The 24,067-nt window shown below is 38.7% G+C and overlaps 1 protein-coding gene across 2 annotated transcripts in view; it reads right to left on the bottom strand.

Moving 5' to 3' along the window:
• Positions 1–24,067, bottom strand: part of kcnh5b (potassium voltage-gated channel, subfamily H (eag-related), member 5b) — a 183,642-nt gene that overhangs the window by 31,958 nt on the left and 127,617 nt on the right. For both annotated transcript variants that reach the window (XM_026151082.1, XM_026151083.1), the window contains exon 12: positions 18,492–18,688. In XM_026151082.1, coding sequence (XP_026006867.1) covers positions 18,492–18,688 — 197 coding nt within the window. The remainder of the gene's footprint in view (positions 1–18,491; positions 18,689–24,067) is intronic.

The following is a 24,067-nucleotide window of genomic DNA, read 5'->3' as shown; positions in this document are numbered from 1 at the left end:
AAACACAGTCACATGTTACCAGCTGCCTAGTGATGTGTTTACTTTATGTGAGGTGGTTCATGAGACACAGCAGGTTTTGCCTCACGTGGGATTGTTTGCTCTGCAACACTCCCACAATTAATTGTAAAGAAACACCAAAGCACACCTCGCCATCACCGATCTCCACAAGAGGAATTGAACGAGACAATACAGACTACCAGGAAAGATCACTGCCCCCATGAGGATTATTTAAACTCCAATAAAGCAAATATTACCCTTTTAGATGCCTAGATTAAGGACATGGAGCTGGCATTGAGCAGAATATCTTCCTTTTGGACTTTGAATGTCCTCTAACTTGAACCATGTTGAGCAACAGAGTGCTGGCACATGCTGCAACAGGTAGTTGTTTATTTTCAGCTGTTTCTTTTAACATTTTCCTCTGTGGCATATTCTTTCCACAGGTGGACTTCACCAAAAGTCAGAGGGTAGCGATCAAGACCAACACTTATACTCTAGTACATGTCCAATGATGACACTGATTAATCGACAATTTTTATAGAGGAGATTTAAAAGAAGAAAAACCCCAAAACAAAACAAAGTGATGAACAGAAACAAAATGAAATACATTTCAAAGTTATAAAACAGACACATGTCAAATTCTACTTGCTGTAACCACTGGACCTATCACTCTAATCATTGTTCATCTAATAAGTGTTTTAGCAATTACAAGAAACTACTCAAAGGGTAATAACAGCACACACAGACACACACACAGACACACACAGACACACACACACACACATATATTGGCTTTTATTGCTACTGTATTAGAAAAAAAAATACTTTAAAGAACACCTACTACTAACTCTTCTGCTTTTAAAAGCATGTTAGTTTTTCTCATTTCTAGCAGCTAGACCGCAGAGAAAATCCTCCCTCGTCTTTCATTAATGTAGCTCTTACTTCTCTGGAGACAGACACACAGGAGAGGAAAAAATGGGCTTCTTTTTCCTCTTAAGTTGAACAATTCATTATTTACCAGACAGGGAAGAAGAAAGAAAATGAGACTGTGTGCATGGATGACTTGCTCTACTCTCCGCTGCACCTCGTCCCTAATGCTCCTGCAGACTTTCTGCCCATCGAACCTTAGACAATCACAAACACACACTAAACTAATGCACTGTGCTGTGCTACAATGAGCGCTCAGGCACACAATTGCACAAAGGGGCTCTCCTGTACAGCAATCAGGAGACATAACAGGAAAAAAAAGTCGCTATGACTTCTACTAACAATATGCACGCGTTTGAATACAGGACGTGTACATTTTCATATTTTAAACACCAAAGGAAGAATAAACTATATGTTCAATCAGTTGTGAACATCTCTGCTCTGCTTATAGCCATGATATGTGCCTACATTATTTACCATGAGAATTATCCTCCACCATCGGGGCAAAATGAAGGTATAATTATGGGAAATGCTGAACAAAATGAAATTTTCTATTTATTCGCATTAGGAAGATGGACTAGCTTGTCCAAAAATACTCTTGCTAAAGCTGGGCAATAGAATTAAACTGTTTGAAACTCTACTGGTGAGTGTCTCTACCAATTTTAATGACGCAACTACTAAAAACCAACTGGAAATCCATAAAAACAAGCAAGAGCTGAGGTTGACCACAGTTAGGTGATGCTTTACATTCTATTCTGAATGGACTATAGGACGGGGGAGTGAAAAGTTGGCCGTCATACAATAGATCGTTTCTCCAAAAATATTCTCAGCTATCCCCAAAGTGCAATAAAGGGTTGGAAATCGGATTAAATGACATTTACATGTGATCATTTTCACCCCTGCATGACTGGTCAATCATAGCATGTTGTAGATATAGTATACCTAAAGAACATTGGAGGACGGTAATTAAAATTTACTTAATGCGTTCTGTTCATTTTGGCAAGAGGCATCCAAGAACAGAGCTTGAAACTCTCTCACTTCCACTGGTAATGGTGGACAAATTGCTCTGAGCAGCACAAGCGACAATGGATCTCTTTCCAGAGGACATCAAAAATTGATGAGCCATGCTGGACTTAAGATATTCACAGATTTCTGGGATCAATAACCTGGAAGCGAAAGGAGTCCAAAGAGCAACAACCTAATTTTCCTTAAACTAAATTGTCCTGTGAGACTCCAAAATCAATCACTAGCTTCACTGTTGCACAGCCACCAAACTCCCTTTACACCTCAATGGTCTTCTGTTGGCTATCCTCCAATACTTGTTTTGGAAAATGCACTTCCTTTTAGTGTCTTAATGGCAGGATAAAGAGACATCTTTATAACATATCTGCACTTACACCCTTCTTTACCCACAACCTTACCCCTCATCTTTCAAAGACACACACAGCGATTCGTCTCATTCTGACAGTCCTGTCCACAAACATTTAAATTCCATTAAAAAGCCAGCCTCTTTAGGAGCATTTGAATTAAAAACAGTGCTGGCCTAAAGAAAGTAGAGACCATGACTTTACACAGTCACATTCAGTGAAACATTCAGTATCATACATATTTAAAAAAAAAAAAAAAAAAAAAATATATATATATATATATATGTATGTACTAAGGGTGCAACGATACTCGTATCGATATTGAACCGTTCGATACACTGCTTACGGTTTGGTACGCATATGTAGTGAAACATTCAGTGAAATATATATACATATATACATATATATATATATATATATATATATATATATATACATATATACATATATATATATACATATATACATATATATATATATATATATATATATATATATATATATATATATATATATACGGATCTTGGAGAATGATAGCATACTAACTGACTTTGGAAACAGAGATCGTGTGAGAAATGAGTAATTGTTCTCAAAGCCTGAAGATATCCTGTCCTGTAAACTGAGATTTGGCCTGCAGCTTCTTTCCCTCTCACAATATGCCAGTTAGCCCATAGTTACATTCTACATTGCTATTTTTAGCTGTGAAAAATTGGAACCAACTATAGTACCAAACAAGGCTTTAGCCTAGTTTAGATTGTAACACTGTGAGGTGATAGTCAGGGTTAGACTAATATAAGATGTCCCAGAATACCATTAACCCAGGGGGAATTGTCTATAGAAACATTTGACTATATAATGAAAAAATGTAAGTTTTTAAAAACAAATGCTTTTGTATAACTGAAAAGGCTTAACAACAGATCATCTCTGTGCATCTGTTTATGGGATGTCATAAGATATATTTTGCAAAATGTGCAGTGAACACAAACAGCCGGGGTATTTTCTGGTGTGTTTTCTCAAGAGCACACATGTGCAGCAGGGATGACCTAAAGACCTGAGCTTCTCTTAGTTATTTTAATCTCAGATGTCTCTCACTCTCCCTGTTTTGTTCCATACAGCAGAATGCTTTGTCAACAGAAACAGCATAGCTTTCTCCCTGCTGTTGGCTGTGTATAATTACTGGCTTTCCAAAACATTATGAAAATGTTCAAATATTAATATGAAATATTAAAATTCTTCATCTTAAAAATGAAAGGTCTGACATTTCTAATGCACTGAAAAAAGACAAGATATTAACAGAGGTGTACATATCAATTAAATTACATTATTAAAGCCAAATTTTTACATAACAATTCCCTTACAGCAGACAAGTCAGGCAGATTATAATCTGTACCTAACATAAACTGCCTGGAGTTTCAGGGAAGAGCTTTCAGATGAGCAGTGAGAGTAGAAATAAACCCCTCTTCATGATCAGTTTGTTATCATGTTAACTTGAAGAGATGGCTGCCAGGGAAACGGGAGTGCTGCCTGCAAAAGTTGCAGAAGAAGAAACGTGAGCCGAAGTGCTGGATCTCAGCCAAATAACGAGAACTGTGGCTTTCCTGCAACTTTTGACCAATCACCTTAGTATCCTGTTCATCACACATAATAAAAAGCATTTACTGTCTGGGTGTGGGGCTCTTTGTTCATTTGGGTCTCCAGTGCGAGCAGAGAGAGACACAGCAGCCTTTTGTCTCTGAGCCAGAGAGAGGAGGCACTATGGCACCTTGTAAAACTAATTTGAAATTCTAAACGTTTTGATAATAAATTGTGGAGCACATTTGTCTTGTCTCGCATAAAAAACAGTTCATAAGTAATATTTTAGGTTCTGAACCAAACCATTTTTTCTTTACCAGTAACTCCTGTTTTCTAAGTCACATATCCAGCTTTGGCATGAACAAAGCTAAGCTGAGTGTGTAAGCTGAATATGTTAAAGAACACCATCAATGACATCATCAGAAGCTTCTCCATAGATATCAATCTAATTTGCATAGTTGTGGTTGTTGCTCTCTCAGGTTTGACCAAGCTGCAAGGTGCTGACATGGAATAAAAGGTAAATATAAGCAGGAGACTGATTTAAAATCTGAGTGGCTTGTTTAAAGTCAAAACAGAAAGAGATCCGAGTCACTTCAGGAGAAAAAAATACAGTAAAATAAAATACAAATTCATCATGTAATGCAATCACAGTTATATATATTTTTAGTGTGGTTAGTTTTAGTTTAGTTAAAGTTACTGCGATGAATTAATGAACCAATATGACACTGATGGGAATTGTTTCCATCGTGTAGTTTGATTCTAAAATATCAGTAAAATATCAAAATTTTGTATCTATTGTGGGTTTTTTGTACCTTACAATATAAAGCATCTTGAAGCAACTGTTGTTGTGATTTGGCACTATTTGAAGTTAAAAAAACTGAAATCAAAGTAAAGAAGTGGAAACATGAGGCTTAACACTGCACTGATAAATGCACTGGATCACAGCACTTGATTCATGTTTATTGTAATTGTTTGTGTGTGCACAGTCAGTGATGTTTTTTTCGGTCTTGGAAAAAATCCCCTCAGCAGTTCCTTTATTCGCTAAGGTTAGACAAGTGTCGGTGACATGCACACATGCTGCTGCACAGTCAAACTGCTTCCTCACACAAAAGGAAGTGCAGGCACACACAGGCAGGCACACACTAACTCAACATGCACGCCCATCCGCTTTTTATTCTCGGTCACATAAATAATCCAATTGAAGGCTGGTAAAAGCCTCCCAGTCTGCAGGCTTCAGCCCTTAAGTCTGTCCCTCCCAGCATACAAGCTGTCCCGAAAAACCCAGCACAGCATGCTAAGCCTCCCAGCAGACGCCTTTAACAGCCCCACTTCGCCAAAAAAACACACTTACGAGCCCTGTTTATTTGTTTATTTATGTTCCCAAAATTCTGCAGAACAAGGATGAATACCTCAAAGAAGATACACACCAAGTCAGCTGCAGCCAGCTCCTTCTGCTGTGTAATCAGATCTGTTTGTGTGCACTTACTTTGTGAAATCAAATCATTTAGCATGTACACAAGCATTTTTTTATGGTTTTTACAATTAAAGTCAAGCTAGCAATATATGTTTTTTTAATTAACCAGAATAAAAACCTTTCTCAAGACTATTAAAAGGTGGTTTTAATAAATGTGAAGGGGTTTATTATAAAAAATTGTATCTAAAAATATTCTGATAAATTGCAGGAAGTACCAAAAACACACATAAGCATCAGCTTATTTGGTGTGTGCCTTAAGGTGGATCTTCCTTTGGTTTAGCCTCGTCTTTACATTTTACTCAAATCTTTCATTATTTATCATTTAATTTGGGTCGTATAAACATGATTAGCAACAAATCCGAGACCAGGTGGGGCACAAAGAAGTATCTTTAAAGCTTTAAACTTAATGGCACAGCCAGTCCAACGCTGGTATTTAGAGTGTTTGATGTTTCTGGTGTTAGAGGCTGAGCAGGCAGTGCACAGTAGGTTCTGCTGCTAAAAATAGCCAACAACTAAAAGAAGTCATGCTGGTAAATGTGCTGGCATTAAACCATACAGATCATCACAGGAACTGCACGTCCCATAAGAAACAACTCGGTGCTGCTATTAAAAAGTTAAAACGTCAAAAGACATCAAAACAGGCAGAAATATGTTCAGCCTTTTGTAACTGTTTTCTTTAAAGTTTGTGATCGCAACACTAAAATCACACACTGTACCATTAAGGTGCTTCTGACTGTGATGAGGAGTCATTAGCATTTCCCCAGTTAACAAAAAACAGAGGAATTTTCTGATGAAGACAAAGCTGCAAAGTTGGGATTTGAAATAATAAACCCCGCTGATGCCCTGAGAACAGCAACTGAGAAACAGCAAATTTGCACTTTTCTAAGGGTAATAAATCCTTTTTAGACTGGTGAAGAGGCGTAGTAGCCTAGGGAAGTAGTAAAAAGAAGAGCCTCACTTACAAAGTAGTTACGTAATAAGAGCTCTGGTGACTTGAGGTTTGGCATGCTATGACTCTGAAGCCCCATTTGCGCTGCATCCCTCTCTGGCTCACATTGTGCTGTTGCATCACTTCATTCTCTCTATTTACCTCAGTGTCTAATCTGCTCTGAAGGTAAGGACCTAGTGTCTATTCTCTGCTAAAGGCCCTGTGAAAAAGAGTTTTGAGTCTTTTCTGCTGACTTACAGATAGCAGGGCTTGAACAAATAAAATAACTCAATAAAATGATGAATACTGATGCTGGCACTTCTGTTTGCTCCATGTTAATGTGAGGAAGATGAGTTTTCTTTCTTCATTACTCCACACAGACACATTTATTCACTTGTTTCCTTTCATTGAACAGTTACATTCTCTGTTATCAGTACACACACTTTTCTGTCTCAGCCCTGTTTTCTGATGTATGATTTTTCCATGCAGTCTTTATACTTAATTTCAAAACACACAGAAAAACATGAGTGGATTTTAAAAAACAACTCAAGAACTGCACTATGATAACGCAGGATCCTAATTCATTTCAGTCTCGGTTGTAGGTTACATGGCAAAAACAATTGCCACAGAATAGCAAAGTGCAGGTGGGGAACAATTCAGAAATATCTACTACATTTACTGTATGTTCACATCACACACAGAAGACCCTACGTGTCTTGTCTAAGATAAAGGTTAAGTGTATGTTCCACAAAGTTTTATTCAATTCAATTCAGTTTTATTTATACAGCGCCAAATCACAACAACAGTCGCCTCAAAGTGCTTTATATTGTACAGTAGATATTACAATAATAGATACAGAGAAAACCCCAAAAATCATATGACCCCCTATGAGCAAGCACTTTGGCGACAGTGGGAAGGAAAAACTCCCCTTTAACAGGAAGAAACCTGCAGCAGAACCAGGCTCAGGGAGGGGCGGCCATCTGCTGCGACCGGTTGGTCTACGCTCATGAAGACACAATTGCTCCGGAAGTTTTGTGCAGCTTTGCAAACCTGCACTGTGCTGCCTTGTTGTTTATTAGAGAGAAGAGGCTACAACAAGCCATATTGTTCCGTCTTTTCTCTTTGACCGTCATGAATACGCTGGGACATCCACTCCTTGTGGCACTGTGCTACACACAAGTGAACTGCTAAAACTTCTGCTTTTATAGACATACAATCACACTTGATGACTGCAATTGCTTAAAGAGCATATGTTCTACTTTGACATCGGGGTACAAAACTTGTAATTTTTAAGATTCATCACACAAAATTAGATGTGTTTTTGTTTAGTTTTTTTTAAATCCAAGAATCTATTCTTTGTAATTTAAACTATTGAGATCTGTTGGATCTGCCTATAATGGTTTTGATGTCATTTACAGTAGTCTTAACCCAATACTAGGCAAAGAAAAAACTATTTATATTATAATTTATTTTTTGATTCTAACCAGTCTGTGGAGCAAATGTAAAAAGCCCAACAAGATAACAACAATCACAATTTTTGGTTTGTGAATCATCAGGTCCAAGATATACAATATAATATAAATCCATCTATATAATATTAGTATTGCTTTAGTGTATCTTGTGTCGATGGTCTGCTCTATGAACATGCATTTATAGTCATGTCACATTACTGGGATGTCTTCAGTGTTGAAACATGACTGGTTCATAGCCTCTTGCGGCCACCAAAGGTCCAATATCTTGCATCAATCTATTAGAGCTCTAATCGTTTGTCTATATTAGTTTATACCTAAAACGACCTAATTACTGTCAAATTGCAAAGGAACAGACATACTGTACACTTTAACACTTGGTTTATGGTGCTTTTCAAATATCTGGACAGCAGAGCCTTTTATCAAAAACTACAACTGTGCAAAAAAAAAGAGTCAAGCACCTAAAAATACCACCAAATATTTATTATCAGCAGAAAGAAACCCCCTCTCTGAATTTGCATCCCAGCAAGTTTTGCATCTTAATGAGAATGAAACTGCAGACTTAGCTGTAAATTACTCAGCAGTATTGAGCTGCTGGCTTAACGTGTAGACGTGACCAGTGTGACCGAAAATCCTTTCTCCCCGACACACTTCTCAATTACATCCACAAAATATCGAAGGAAAAATGCAGAGAGAAATACAGCTGTGTGTTCTGCAACTGCAGCATCAGCAATGAATTTGCCATTTGTGATGTTGCTATTAGAGGATGACCTGAAGTCACTGCAGAAACCGAGACACATTAGAACAGATGATGGTTTTCCATTCTGTGATTGTCCAATTTTGGTGAACCTGCAAGAGTTGTAGCCTCAGTTTCCAATTCTTAGCTGACAGCATTCTGCAGCTGCAGACCATCTGCCTTGAGGTTCAGCATGATGATGTGTTTCTTCATACCTTGGCTGTAACAAGTGGGCTCCCTATCAACTCAAAGCACTCTGGCCATTCACATTTGACCCCTGGGATCAACAAGGCAGAGAACTGCTGCTTACTGAAGATTTTTTAGGGGGGACCTTTCTTTGTGTGTGGAATAATGCAGGTAGATTATCAGTTTCAGAAATACTCTGGTGAGCCAGTCTGGCACCAACAATCTTCCCCCTTTCAGGGTCACTTAAACTGCCTTTCTAATTGTTAATATATCATTTTTAAGTTCAAAAGTTCAAAAACATCTAGATAAAAAAGACAATTTAAACCTCTCTTTAATGACTTGGAGAAAATGGACCCAAATTCAAGACACACAGCGAGTAAAAGTTCAAAAGCCAAATCTTAAGTCAAAGCAGACAAGTCATCTACAGAAGAGGCAGCAGCAGGTTGATCAACTAGGTGATCCACATTTGATGTCATGGGCTGGGTCTGTGACCCAGTGTTTGAGTTCTTATATATATTTTGGTATTTATTTGTGCCCTAGTTTAGTTCATCTAGTTAATTTCGAGGTTGCTGTTTAGTCCTTTGTTTCTTAGTTGTTTATGTCATCTCCTCCTGTAGTCAGTCTCCCTGGTCCGTGCGTCTACCTGTCATGTCTGTGTGGTTATGTTCAGTTCAGGTCACGTCTAATCCCCATGTTTCCTGTTTCACTTTGAAAGTCTGTGTCTAATGTCAGTGTATGTAGTTTCACTTTCCCTGTCCTGTCATTAGGTTCATGTGTATCAGCTGTTCCCCCTCATGTGTTTCCACTTCCCTTGATCATCCCTTATGTGTATTTAGTCTCTGTGTTTCATTCAGTCTGTGTCGCGTCGTCTGTGTTCCCACCCTCCGTGTTTCCATGCCCAGTCTTTTGTATCCCCAGCCATAGCCTTACCATAGTTTGTTCCCAGTTTAGGTTTCTGTTTAGTTACTGCTCTTGTGCTGCCCTCATTCTTGTTTGTTTCTTTCATGATCATCAGCCACAATAAAAGGCTCGCTTTTGTTTAAGTTCAGTCCCGTATCCTCACTTGTGTTCGCACCTGGGTCCACCACACACATCTCCGCACGGTCTGTCTCCACAAACCGTGACATTTGATGAGTGATGGTGATGAATTGACAGAATACAAGACATAATTGTGGAACACAACACCAATGAAACTAATCAGACTGGGCCATGCAAGGATGGAAATTTACTAAATACTGACAGTAATACACAAGAGCCAATGATTACAATTTTTAAAAAAAAAACTTCATCAAAACACAACAATTGAAAAAAAGCATGACACTGATGGCTTTAGTCAAAGGTGCAGTGTTTTAAAAAGTACTACGACCAGTGGTTAATCAAGTGGATGGCAAATATTGGAGAAACTGATTTTTCCATTTCTTTTTGGATCACAAAGGAGGCCAAGGTGTCATCTAAATAATGGAAATCGATTATAACTGTTTGGAAATCCACAAAGCCTGTAATGGCAAACTGTCTATCCTCAACATGACCCACCAACTCACACATAGGTGGACTGGCCATCAGCCCACTGGGCATAAGAAAGAAAAGTATTTTTCTTTCTTATTCTCATTTAAAATGTCTCGCTTTTAAATAATTATCTGAATCTTACAACCAAAGTGATCATCTGATGTAAAATGTATAGAAATTCATTATTTTATATAGTAAACATTAAGTCTAATATACCCTAGTAAGCTATAGTACTTTTTCCTTTGGGAAGGCACCATGTGTGCAGTCTGCACTTCTGTTGAAGAAAGATGTTGAATCTATTTAATTACTGTAGAAAAATAATGGTTTCTGTGCATTTGTTTTACCCTGGCAAAAAATGAAAGTTGGTTACGTCAAATAAGCATCATGAGGCAGAGGGTGGGGGGTGGTTCCCTATTTTTTTGCTGGGAGTTGGCAACACTGCTAGTTGGGTATATGTAATTATTGATTAGGTTGTTTGATATTTCCGGTAAGTACTGTTTAAAATACCAGAATAGGGAGGATTGTTTAAGGTTTTAGGTTTAAGTTATACCAACAAGATAGTGTACATCACTGTCACAACAGCATTTGTTTTCATAGGCTTTATGGTTTTCCCTATAATACCTGGTGGGCTGGTCTCTAGTCAAAATGCCCGGGCTGATTTTTTGTCCCAGTCCAGTCCTGAACTCACATAATGCAGAGTCTCAGCCATAGCAAAGCTAATCAAATGCTCTTTTTGGCTGCAAGGTAATCTAAAGTACTAAAAGTCTAGTGTTTTACTATCAGTTTTTAATTCCAATGTTTGATAGCAAATATTTCAACAACAGTAAGATCCACAGTCTTGACATGCTGCACAGCTAATAGGACTAACCTTATCATTAACTTTGAATTTAAGTGTCATCCAAAATCAAAAACAACCAAAGCAAGAAAAAAACTTTGTTTATATTCCTATGTTTTCAGGCCCCTTGTCTTGCTATAGTGCAACCTCATCTCATCTGAATGTTTTTGCTAGAATTCCTTGACTGTACAGCATCTAAATCAAAATCAAATGGTTACCAAATGAGTTATTTTACAAATGGTAGTGCCAATTGTGTCATGTCATGAGTTCTACAGCAGTTTGTTCAAACATACACAGTTGAAGTCAACTTTGGTGGGGTATGTGTGGCAGGGGTACAACTAGATATGAAAATTTAAAAAAATATTTGGGGGACGTGAGACTTTGTGTCGTGTCTTTGTAGTTAAATGGATTATCCCACATTTGGAAGGTAAATGCCAAAATGGAAGGCATTTTAAAAAGAAATTAGCTCATGTTCAAACTGCGTAGGTGAGGTGTTAGATGAACCAATCCATTAAGAAATACACATCTATGTATAAAAGCCAAACGAGGTACTTGAGCCCTCCAGCAGGGTCGTAAATAAAAACGTTTGGCACTCTACTGAGTATTGTCTAACACAGAGTTCAAAAATTTAGCTTTTAGCATTCAAGTTTCAAAAACAAACAATATTGTACTGGAGAACAAGAAAAATGAGGAGTCAACAAAATGAGGAAATATAATTCAAGTCAAAGCATGACAGCGAAAAAGAGAGAATGATAAAGAGAAAGGGCTGAAGGGAGAAGGTAAAGTGCTTACAGGCGTAGATTGGTAGCCAGCCACGAGTGACAGAACGAGTTAGAGCTGACACATATTCTGGTCTCCTCACAGTCCCAGAAGCCCAGTCTTAGCTCCCTCCAGAAGTTGTTTGTCTTCATCATTGCGGCAATGTAGCAGCTGCCAACCATCCTGGGAACTAACGAGCTACAGCAGAGAGGAGAAAGCTCTGGCCGCAAAGCTTTCTCTATGTTTACATGAAGGTACCGCTGGGTGAAATTCCTACAGGGCACTGCGAATAAGTGTCCATCTTTACAATTACCTCAGTTTAGAAAAAGAGCCGTCCAAAGACAAGGGATTGCTTCCCACTTCTTCCCAGTGCAGCTAAGCTCGTCTAAAGGCTCGTTCATGAATCAAGTCCAGTTCTTAGGAAGGTGATGAAGCTGTCAACGCATGAAGGAAGGTTGCGTTTAAAACTAAAGCAGCCACCTTATTGTAATGTTAAGGGGTTTTGTTTTGGTCTTTTTTACTTTTTAAAGCTTCACTTAGCAATTTGTTAGTGCACTGCTGCTGCATAATCAGCCTAAATCACACACTGGGGATGCAATGAAAATGAGCATCATGTCCTTTTCTAACTGACATGCACTCATTACTAAAATAACAACTGAAACTGAGTTGTTCTCAGTTCATAAGGACTAGACAGGACAAGTATACATGGAAAAGTAGAAAAATTACGCTCCAGCCTCCATCAGAAAACCAGAAATGTATTTTTTTCCTCTCTTTTCACTTCTTAAAGTAATATTTTGCCCAGAGACTTAATAGTATTTGGTAGAAACAGATTATTAAACTAAATTAATATAATTAAAATGTAATTATAAGGAAGACATAGGAAATTCAATTGACCCTTGGTATGCGCATGAATTATTAAAACATGATGAGCCACGATGAACACTGGTGAGCTTTACACACAACATTAATCCCATTATTGTCACGTGATTGTAGGTTTCAAATGTATGGAGTAGTTCTTTTTCATTACTCTGATATTTCAGAATTTTAATTAGAGAAATTGGAAGGTTTATATGCAATGACTATGTCTCATTCATATTTTGACAAGTTAATGTCAAGTAATAAACTAAATTTAGTCAAAGGTCATAGATGGACTGCCAAATCATTAACTACACTGAACAAAAATATAAACGCAACACCTTTGTTACTGCTCCCATTCCCCATGGGATGGACGTAGAGACCTAAAATTCATTCCAGATACACAATATAACCATCCCTCCCAAACAGTGGTCACAAATCAGTCCAAATGTGTGGTAGTGGGCACATCTGCTATATTGAGATAATCCATCCCACCTCACAGGTGTGCCACATCAGGATGCTGATCTGACATCATGAGTAGTGCACAGGTGTACCTCAGACTGCCCACAACAAAAGGCCACCCTGGAATGTGCAGTTTTTTGCGCTATTGGGGATCTGGGGACCCAGAACCGGTCAGTATCTGGTGTGACCACCATTTGCCTCATGCAGTGCAACACATCGTTGCATGGAGTCTATCAGATTGTCAATTGTGGCCTGTGGAATGTTGGTCCACTCCACTTCAATGGCTGTGCGAGGTTGTTGGATATTCGTGGGAACTGGTACACGCTGTCGTATACGCCGGTCAAGCACATCCCGAACATGCTCAATGGGTGACATGTCCGGTGAGTATGCTGGCCATGCAAGAACTGGGACATTCTCAGCTGCCATCTGCCCTGAACAATGTGAACCATGATTCATCCGTGAAGCGCACACCTCTCCAACGTGCCAGACGCCATCGAATGTGAGCATTTTCCCACACAAGTCTGTTACGGCGAAGAGCTGGAGTCAGGTCAAGACCCCGATGAGGACGACGGGCATGCAGTTGAGCGTCCCTGAGACGGTTTCTGACAGTTTGTGCAGAAATTGTTTGGTTGTGCAAACCAATTGTTCCAGCAGCTGTCTGGGTGGCTGGTCTCAGACGATCTTGGAGGTGAACCTGCTGGATGTGGAGGTCCTGGGCTGGTGTGGTTACACGAGGTCTGCGGTTGTGAGGCCGGTTGGATGTGCTGCCATATTCTCTGAAACGCCTGTGGAGACGGCTTATGGTTGAGAAATGAACATTCAATGCACGGGCGACAGATCTGGTTGAAATTCCTGCTGTCAGCATGCCAATTGCACGCTCCCTCATTGCTTGTGGCATCTGTGGCATTTTGCTGTGAGACAAAACTGCACATTCCAGGGTGGCCTTTTGTTGTGGGCAGTCTGAGGTACACCTGTGCACTACTCATGATGTCAGATCAGCATCCTGATGTGGCACACCTGTGAGGTGGGATGGATTATCTCAATATAGCAGATGTGCCCACTACCACACATTTGGACTGATTTGTGACCACTGTTTGGGAGGGATGGTTATATTGTGTATCTGGAATGAATTTTAGGTCTCTACGTCCATCCCATGGGGAATGGGAGCAAAAACAAAAGTGTTGCGTTTATATTTTTGTTCAGTGTAATTAATTTCTTAAATTACAGTATTTTAAGACATGTAGATGGCTGGTGTGACAGAAGTGGATGCTAGGTATAGGATGATGGAGCAGCTAGATGAAGAGGATTAAAGCCTCTGATAGACCTTTAGCTTACAGGTCTTTTTGCATTTTGGAATTTTATATTTTCAGTAAGTATTTGGGTGGAGTTTCTGTTTAGAGGGGTGCAATGGTGAAAGGTTGACATCAAGACAGTCCTGAGTTTAAATCTGCCAACCTGCTGGGGCCTCTCTGCTTGGAGTTTGTACGCTGGCCATCAGTGTTACTGTGGGAGTGAATTGTTGTCAGTCTCTATGTCCTGCAATAGACTGACAATAATGGTTTGTTTAGTTTTTTACTGTTTCCTAAAGAGTTGTGTTTGTATACTTCACCCTCCAAACTTATCTTCAATAAAAAATGATTATTTTACAAGAAACATAACAAATTTGTTGCTATTATTTTCAGCATTATTTTCAATAATAACAATTATTGCTTAAAAGCAATTTGCATGTACATAAATTACAGGTAAAGAAAAAGAATTGAACAAATAAAAGAAGTAAAAGGCACATATGATAGGTTTACATTCCAACATAATTTGAAATTCAGAATAAATATAGCATCAGTCAAAGGAGCTTGCAAAGAAAAGCGTCTGGACTGAAGAAGCTTCTTGGATGAGAGGTGAAACGTCTTCAAGCAACTTAATGGTATAGAAATGATATCTTGAATTTGGATGTAAACATGTTCACCCACATGTTTACATCATCTCTAAAATTAGAAGTATCCTGTCTCAAAGTGACCCTGAAAAACTAGTTAATGCATTTATTACTTCTAGGCTGGACTACTGAAATTCATTATTATCAGGATGTCTTAAAAACTCCCTGAAAATCCTTCAGTTAATCCAAAATGGGTCCCTGTTAAATCCAGAATTGAATTCAAAATCCTGCTGTTAAGGACTTAAATAATCAGGCCTCATCCTATCTTAATGACCTTGTAGTACCATATCACCCTATTAGAGCACTTTGCTCTCGCACTGCAGGCCTACTTGTTGTTCCTAGAGTATTTAAAAGTAGAATGGGAGGCAGAGCTTCCAGTTTGGATTCAGGAGACAGACACTATCTCTACTTTTAAGATTAGGCCAAAAACTTTCCTTTTTGCTAAAGCATATATTTAGGGCTGGACCAGGTGACCCTGAATCCTCCCTTAGATATGTTGCAATAGGTGTAGGCTGCTGGGGGACTCCCATGATGCATTGAGTATTTCTTCTTCAGTCACCTTTCTCACTCACTATGTGTTAATAAACCTCTCTGCGTTGAATCATACTTGTTATTAATCTCTGTCTCTCTTCCACAGCATGTCTTTTATCCTGTCTTCCTTCTCTCACCCCAACCGGTCGCAGCAGATGGCCCCGCCCCTCCCTGAGCCTGGTTCTGCCGGAGGTTTCTTCCTGTTAAAAGGGAGTTTTTCCTTACTGCTGTCGCCAAAGTGCTTGCTCACAGGGGGTCATATGAATGTTGGTTTTTTTTCTCTGTATGTATGGCTCTGCTAGGGCCATACAATATAAAGCGCATTGAGGTGACTGTTGTTGTGATTTGGCGCATATAAATAAAATTGAATTGCATACATACATATTTAAACAACAACTGACAGTGTACTATGTATTATAGATTATTATGGTGGGAAGATGCCAAAAATACAAAGGTTAAAAGGTAAACATATTATCCAAAATACAAAATGTCTTGTGTTATTAGTTACAATATACATCAACATGTTCATGTACTCTAGATGCAGGTTTAAGGGACAAAATAAAAGGTGTTCATGTGGCCATCAATAAACGGTAAACTACATACTCAAAGACATGAATACAAACAAACTGCAGCGAAACCTGCTTCAGAGAAAGACAAGATTTCCTGTTTGAATGTCAGTAAAAATGGGCAAAAGGGTGCAGGACACAATGAGGCTATCTGTATTGTATGTATAATTTATCACATTTAAGCCACACTTAAATGGAAAAAAACCCTACTGAGCTGAGGGACTATGAAATATGAAACACGACAAGTAAACAACAACAACAGACTTGTTATGAAAGAAAATCAGACAATATGATGTGTGTGAAGAAAAAATAGAAAATGCGCCAGAATGGCAGAGAATAGTGTTTGATTAGGACTTGTGTTCGCAAGCCCGTACTTTCAAATTTCTCTCAAAAAAGAGAGCGAGAGCACAGAAATCCCTAAAAACCTAAACAACAAGCCTCATGTGTGGCTGTGAAACTTCTGCTTGAAGCTTCACAGTTTTACAAAAGATGAGCAATGGTATCAGAAATTATCATGCTTCTCTGGTAAAAAGGCAAAAAACACATGTCTGTGGCCATAAAACCACTGAGGCTACAAGTCTGCTCACACTGCACTAGAAAACTTATAAGATATTTAGCAAGTCAAATTTGCTCAACTGTATCGATCTGTTTTTAATGAATTCAGCCCCAGCTGAGCCATACTTTTCTCTTATTTGGAACGTCAAAACTTTCCAAATTTCCAAATAATATCCCACTTTTCCAGAGAAAATAGAGCTTTGGCTCAAATGTGTTCTAGATTTAGAGTTGATTGCATGAAATTGACAAGTAAAGCATGGCATCAGAAATTAAAATACTTGCTGTTGAACATTCACACTGCTTAGTCACTATTACAGTGAGTAAAAAAGCTTAGAAAGCTAACCAGCCTAAAGATTCATTCTCACTATCACCAGCATCCAACAAGCCATCAAACTGAACTTAAAGGCTTGATCACTACATAGAAAGTAGTGTATATGACACCTGAACTTGAATGTTTTATCGTTTTTCCAGTTGCAATGTTTTTGATATTTCAAAAGCAAGAAATCTCACGCAGACTTGTCACATAAAAACAAGATTTACCAGAACCTTCAAATGGGGACTCGTGACTACTAATGTCAAACTTTGTGTTTTGATATATTTGTCACTAGAGCATGGCTGTGCCAGCAAAGGAAGTTGTACTGAAGATATATCATGTTAGTCAAAGTGTATCAAAGCTGTAATATTTAAAAAAAAACCTTACTGTAAAAAGGTGAGCTGTTGTTTTGCAACAACACAGAATGCCCCCTCTAGTACATAAGCAGTGCTGTGTGCTTCTCTTTACTTGACTGTTTTAAAAATTCAGTGTCACCGTGACATGTTTGTGTTGGTGTCTAGCATCAGCAGACACTGCTACAGCACAGACGTAATTCAACAACCAACCTGCATGATAATCTGATCTTGCTCTCTAATCTACATCATCTTGGCTTTCTGCGGGGAGTGGAAGTCCAGTCATTGCTTGATGCTATTGGCCAGAGGAGCAGACAGCTTGGGTTGGTAGACTAAATACGAAATTTAGGTGCCACTACTACTGACCCTGTCAACAGCAGCGAAGCCTGAAAAACTATGAGTCAATTGTGTTGTTGTACTGATGAGTACGGTTGTTGTCACAACAGCGTCAGTGCATCAACAATACTGTCTACTTATTAATGAAGTAAAGATGTAGATGTGTTACTTTGCTTAAATTTACAAAATCCCCAAACTTTTTATGTGTTTTTTATTTGTTTTATTTGATGGGTCTATGCACAGTTGTGGTCATGTACTCATGGTGATTTTGGGCTATTAATGATCTCTTAAACTGATCTTTTTACAGGGTGAAAGGATTTACAGCATACAACTTAATCCAAATCCAAAATAAACTCTACAAGTTTGAGTTTATTTTTGGATTTTCCCTAATCCACACACACAGGGTCAAATACATACATACATACACCCTTGGACATTTAACCTTTGGTTATCTGTTAGAAAGCTGCACCTCAACAAGATATTTTTGGTAGCCATCAACAGCTTTTGCATAATTCTGGCTGAATGTTTGACCATTCTTCTCTTCTTGGCAGAACTGGAGGAGTTTAGTATCTAGGCTCATTTTTACCTGTTTCCTTTTAACTATCTGAAAACCTAAAAAAATCATTCTAAAGTTGGCTTTAGAGAATAGGTTTTTTCTAAAACCAACTGTGAAGTCAAATAAAGAACAATCTGACAGTCAGTGATGTGAGAAGAAGTCATAAATACATCCACCTACACAGAAAGCAGCAAGAAAGGTTTGTCAGACTGCAAAGTGGAGTGATGTCTGTTATTATTACTATTTATGTACCATGTACAAAGAGCTGAATGCCTTACCCGCTTGCGCAAGTTACAGGTGAGGATGAGGTTGCGGGAGAAAGAGTTGGCGAAGGAACTGTAAAACTCCAAAACTTTGAGCAAAGCTTCCCTCTTGATGACGTGGAGGTCACAGTAGGTAAGCGCTCTAACATTTGCACACGCATGTGCAAGAGTCGTTTCTTTCCAAAAGACATCTCCGAACACGTCACCTTTTCCTGAGGACACAGTAAACAGGAAGAGCATTTTATTCATCAGTGACAACTATCGCAACATCAATTGTTTACAAAGATGACAGCTGAGGTAAAGCACAGAACAAGCCCTGCATGCCCCACACATTCAGTAAATTAATACTGTGAAGTTACACAAGTTATTCAGATTCCTGCTGCTGTGGCACAGCACAGCCTAATGTTGGAAATGCTTACCAACAATGAGTTACAAGCACGAACACACTAAGAAGAAGTGGGGGAAAAAAAAGAAATCCTGTCCTGTTATCTATGAAACTGGAAAATCATGTAAGATTTGTTTTGTTATATAAATCTGTTGTGTCTGCTTTTGTTTGGTAAAGAAAAATAAATCTATGTATGTATACAGTGGCTCTTTTTATTTTGCAATTTGCAAGTTGGGAAAAGGTCCAAGTTTAATAATTTATTTTATTATACAAACACAAATTTGCATTTAAGAAAACCTGACTTTTCTTTGTATAGGCTGTCAGTTATTGGACATACAAAGAAAATCATAATTGGCAAAATACAGTATCCGCAGGTCACACTTACAAAAAATGGTAAATGACAATCGGCCGATAAAACTGCAATTTGTGCATCTCTAGTTTAATTGAAAAAATATAGAAGCCTTTAAAAAGTATCTCATAGAAAGCAAGAAAAAAGTGTAGACCACAGTCATATAGGACTGGGGAGCTGTCTGCGATCTTCTGGCAACTATGACTCACTACACCTGTCACTAGGCCTGAATGAATGAGGCTGAATATACTATAAGAGCTGCTTGTAATGTATAACTTGAGATGTAGTGATTTACTAGCAATTTCTGAGTATGTCTACAAACAACCCTGTCGATGTCTGATATGGAGCCACATATACCATTGCTGCATATTTCTGTGTTTTACCACCACCCACCAAAGTGTGAGTTTACATGAGTTAAATGGTCACACAGCATGGAAATGTCATTTAAGAAATACATTAATATTTAATGAGAATGACATTAAATCTCTGTGTGAACCACACTCTTCTTCTTCTATCAGTCTACGCTTTGTTCCTTAGCAACAGTTTTACCTGGCCAAGTCCATAGCAAATAGACCTGCTGATTTAACCATTTTCATCATTAAAAGTTGATGGCAGCTGGCATGTAGTGGGTATGGATACTGTTATGTTGCCAGGTAGATAACTAATAAACCATAGAAGAAACCAGAAAAAATATTTTTTGAAACATTGACTATAGAGTTCTGCTTCACCCTTGGGTGTTGATCAATGTGTCTGAAGTATAGCAAATTTCTTTGAAGCACTTAGTCTTTGGAAATAGAAAGTTCACCATCCATGACGTGTATGCTCAGTAGATGGTTCTTATATAGCCCTATTCTACTCCACTTGAGCATTCCAAGTGCTTTATAAGCATGTTGGCACTGTTGGTAAACCTGGGTGAGCTACAGACAGCCCATCTAGCTGCCTCTATTGCCAGATGGAGCAAGTGTACAAATCATGTGGTGCAACTGCTCTGTAGGCTACTCCTGCTTGTGCAGTGGTTGGTCTGCCAACCAGTCGCAGAGAAGAGCAAACGTGTCTACTGTAGCCACTACCTGTGTTTTTTGTACTTTTTAAAAAACTATTAAATACCTACACACACAGAAAACAACTGCAGTAGCATGACAGAGTATGCACGAGGCTGCTACATAACCTTTGTTTTTTTTCTAGGAGATTCATAAAGTCTTTAAAATCTTTTTAAAAAATACAGTAGGAACATATCTGAAGAACAGCAGAATTTAAAAAATATCTTAAAAAAGTTATGACCTAGGGAATAAACAAAAATTCAGCTAAAACCTTCTGGATGATGAAGCAGATGACATATAGCAGACGTATATATGTATAGCAGATGAATGAATATTTACACTTGTGAGCACCTCCTGAGCAGTGCCATGCTTGTTGTCATAATAACAACACAGGAAGAGAACAACAATTATAGGAACGAACGAATACATCATGTCATCAAAAAATATTTGTGATTGATGAATTCAATGGGTGCCTGATAGTCAAAAAATTAATGTGTATCAATTGACTCCAAAAAGGCTCCAACCCCACTGTGTTTCCTGATATGAAAAGAAATGAAGTTATAAAACACAAAAATAGTTTAAAAATGACCCATTATGAAATCAAGATATCTTAAATAGGCAGCATACAGAATATAATGGTGCTTCTGCATGACTTTTCCCAGAAGACATCTGTGCACTCTGAGCTCAAGAAAGTGAAGACGAGACTCAAATCTGTGTCAAACTTGCCACAACTATCGTCTCAGCATTTTTCTGACAGCTGACCTGGATAAGATGTGACAAAAAGCAGTCCACCCTGTCCACAAGCTGTCACAACACGCTGAGTAATACGCGTATACTGCTTCCAACATACAGTCGCAAAACGAAGCATGTATGCCACTGTGGGTGTGTGAGTGAGTGAATCTCATCTTGACAATCCCTCCTTTGCACCCTCGAGGGCCCATTTCCTTCTGAACATCCAACAGAGGCTCAGGCAGCAGGACTCATCTGGAATGAGCTCCCTGGAGACCCACAGTTCCTTGCCAATTAGGAGTCTGGATGTGGATGTGGTCACGCGGACCAGGGGGTGCTGAAGATGGTGGCAATGTGTGCACTGAATCTAACGCGTACAATGAGATTATAGATGGATGAAGATGGATACATTGGGGCCATAACCCCCATTTCCAGGCTCTGCAATACTCCTGATCACTCAAACACATCTAAAGCCTTCATATTATTCTGCCTGTCTGCAAGAAGGAAAGTGGTGTACAGTGTTAGACTATAGATAAGAAGCAAAAAAGAAATAATCAACTCTCATATGCAGTCTTAAAGCCTAAATGTTATCTTTTTGACTGCAGCCAAAGGTTATAATTTTTGGACTAACAGTGTAAGTCTTAAGTTATCAGCAAACACTGATAAGCTTTGTTAGAAAGTTGCATTCATACCTGCTAATAAGTAGCAAGTAACAGACTAATAAAGTACTAGAATTTTACTCACCAAAACTGAAGCATAAACTTTGTTGCAGAGTCTATGTCATAGCTCAGCATATATTTTAATCTGGGGCAGAAAATGTGTGCCCACAGTAGCCTGCAACGGGCTATTTTGGGTTGCTATATAGGTTTTCTATGGGCAAGACTATTATGGGTTGCCCACAGAAAACTGTAATGGGGGACCTTCAGGGTAAAACTACTATGGGGCCTGTATGGGCTAACCCACAAAGCAGCCACAGAGGGTTTTCTCTGAGCAAGCCCACCGTCGGGTACCCAGAGAATTTCCTCTTGGGGATCCAAAAGGGCAAAATTGCTACAGGCCCCACATTGGCTACCTTTGCCCATAGAAAACTCATGTGTTCTGCAGCTCTAATTAGAAAACTGTCTCAAGCCCCTTGTGTCTGCAACCTGTTAATTAATGAAACCACACCCTTAATCTTAAGAATTAGTGTCACTAGTGGTGACAGCAAAAGTTGCAGGCCTTGAAACAAATAGCTGATGGGTTGTAGCAGCCACCACATTAGAGGCTAAAAATCATGAACCACCCTAAAATGGCAATTACCAGTTAGCATTCTCTAAACAGATAGATTGCAAATTGCATTTTTCTTGCCCTCATCAATCATATGCTGGTCTGCCAGTCTGGCATCAAAAATCTGAGATGATGCAAAGGAAATCAGCTGACTAGCATGTTCTAATATTTGTTCATGTTGTTTGGACAGGTTTTCTCTACTATAGAGAATCTTCAACAACAGTTCAGGATTTTCTGTTTTCTGCAATCCAGATGTTGATATTATTTAACCATCTATGACTAACAAAACCCTCACAAGAACAGCTCATTCAGATGGCTGGTAGTGAAAATGTTACAGCATGGCCTGGTAAACAAAGCCCACATTTTACTCCACCTTTGCTTTTGTGATCAACTTTTTGGCTTCTCAGGCCAGACCACAAATTGTACGACCATAGCACTGGGATGTTGCACTCCTTCCTCTTGTAGAATCTTTAATTTGACTGTTTTATATGCTGTGAAGGAGTGCTACCTTTTCCTGATTGGGGCATGCACTTGTTCCTCATCCTGCCTTCCTCCCCTTTCTGCTTCTTCTCCATTCTGGCTTCTGTCACCAACTGATTGGATCAGTGCCATAGTTCTATGCTGCACCCTCAGAATATATATATTTCTGTTTTTTTAAAGGGCTGCCAACTTGCCATTCAAGGCAGCTGTGATTTAGTATGAACACCTAAACAATCTCTGCTCTTTGTGAGTAACTATATGTGAGACAAACAGAGTTCAGGGTAGGGTTAGAATTCTTTTGCATTGTTTTTTATAGTTCTTTATCCTCTTGCTATTCCCTGGAGAATGAGCCAAGAGTTAGATCTTTCTCTCTGTTGACTTAGATGGGGTCAGGGGCCTCACTTCCATTTTATTATTTTTAAATAGAATAATTAGGTAGGTTGGGATATTTCTGCATGAATTAAACTTTTTGTTTGTTGATTAATTAGCACCCATTTGCCCTGGTTGAGCTGTGCTTGATTTGTATTTCCACTGTATAAACTTTACTCAATCAGAGTGTGTCCAAACTTTGCTTGGACCTCTGAACATTACTTTCCTGTTCCCTTTCCTGTTCCCTAGGAAGCTGCGGTTCTATTCTATTATTATTTCTTTCTTTATTTCAACATGAAAACTAAAATCATTGAAAACGCTGAAGAAAAGAGACAAATCAATCACAGGTCAGTAAATTAAATGAATGTGAAGCGCATTTCAGCATGACCTGATCTTAGAATGCCAATAAACAAGCTACCCTCTAACTCATATTAACCTAGTTTACTTGTTCAATCACATCTCATCCCGAATCTGTGTCAGTATAGTCTGAGTGCTTTAAATGTTCAATTTGGGGAAAACAGTCTTGTTTTTTTCTGATCTTTCACTAAGGAACCCCATGCTGAAACAGCCTTGGCAGAGAAAACAACAGATGTTAATTCCTCCCTGCTGAATTTACTTCCAAGGTTTGTTTCCCCCATATTATCCCGACCCTCTGTGACACACTGTACAATAATACATCTTTGATCCCACTGGAATCCAACAGGACTTGCTGGGTGCCAAATCTTAGCCAACATAAACAACCCAGAAAAAAAAAGAATCAAAACAGATCACAGCTTTTCTTAGGCATCAGTGTCACTGAGACAAATGCGGTGTTATCCGGTGTTATCCGGTGGTATTTATGCAAATGAATGCATTTGCTCTAAATGAATTACACTGGAGAATTTCTTCTCTTTACAAACACCAACTCACAGTTAACGTTCTGACATATGTGTATCCCCCATCAGCAGAAAAAGAAATTACCTGTGGGTGGATG

This window comes from Astatotilapia calliptera, chromosome 19, assembly GCF_900246225.1.
Source record: "Astatotilapia calliptera chromosome 19, fAstCal1.2, whole genome shotgun sequence".
In the NCBI taxonomy this organism is placed as follows: Eukaryota; Metazoa; Chordata; class Actinopteri; order Cichliformes; family Cichlidae; genus Astatotilapia; species Astatotilapia calliptera.
The sequence above is the reverse complement of the archived record's forward strand: the minus strand, read 5'-3'. Positions and strand labels throughout refer to the sequence as shown.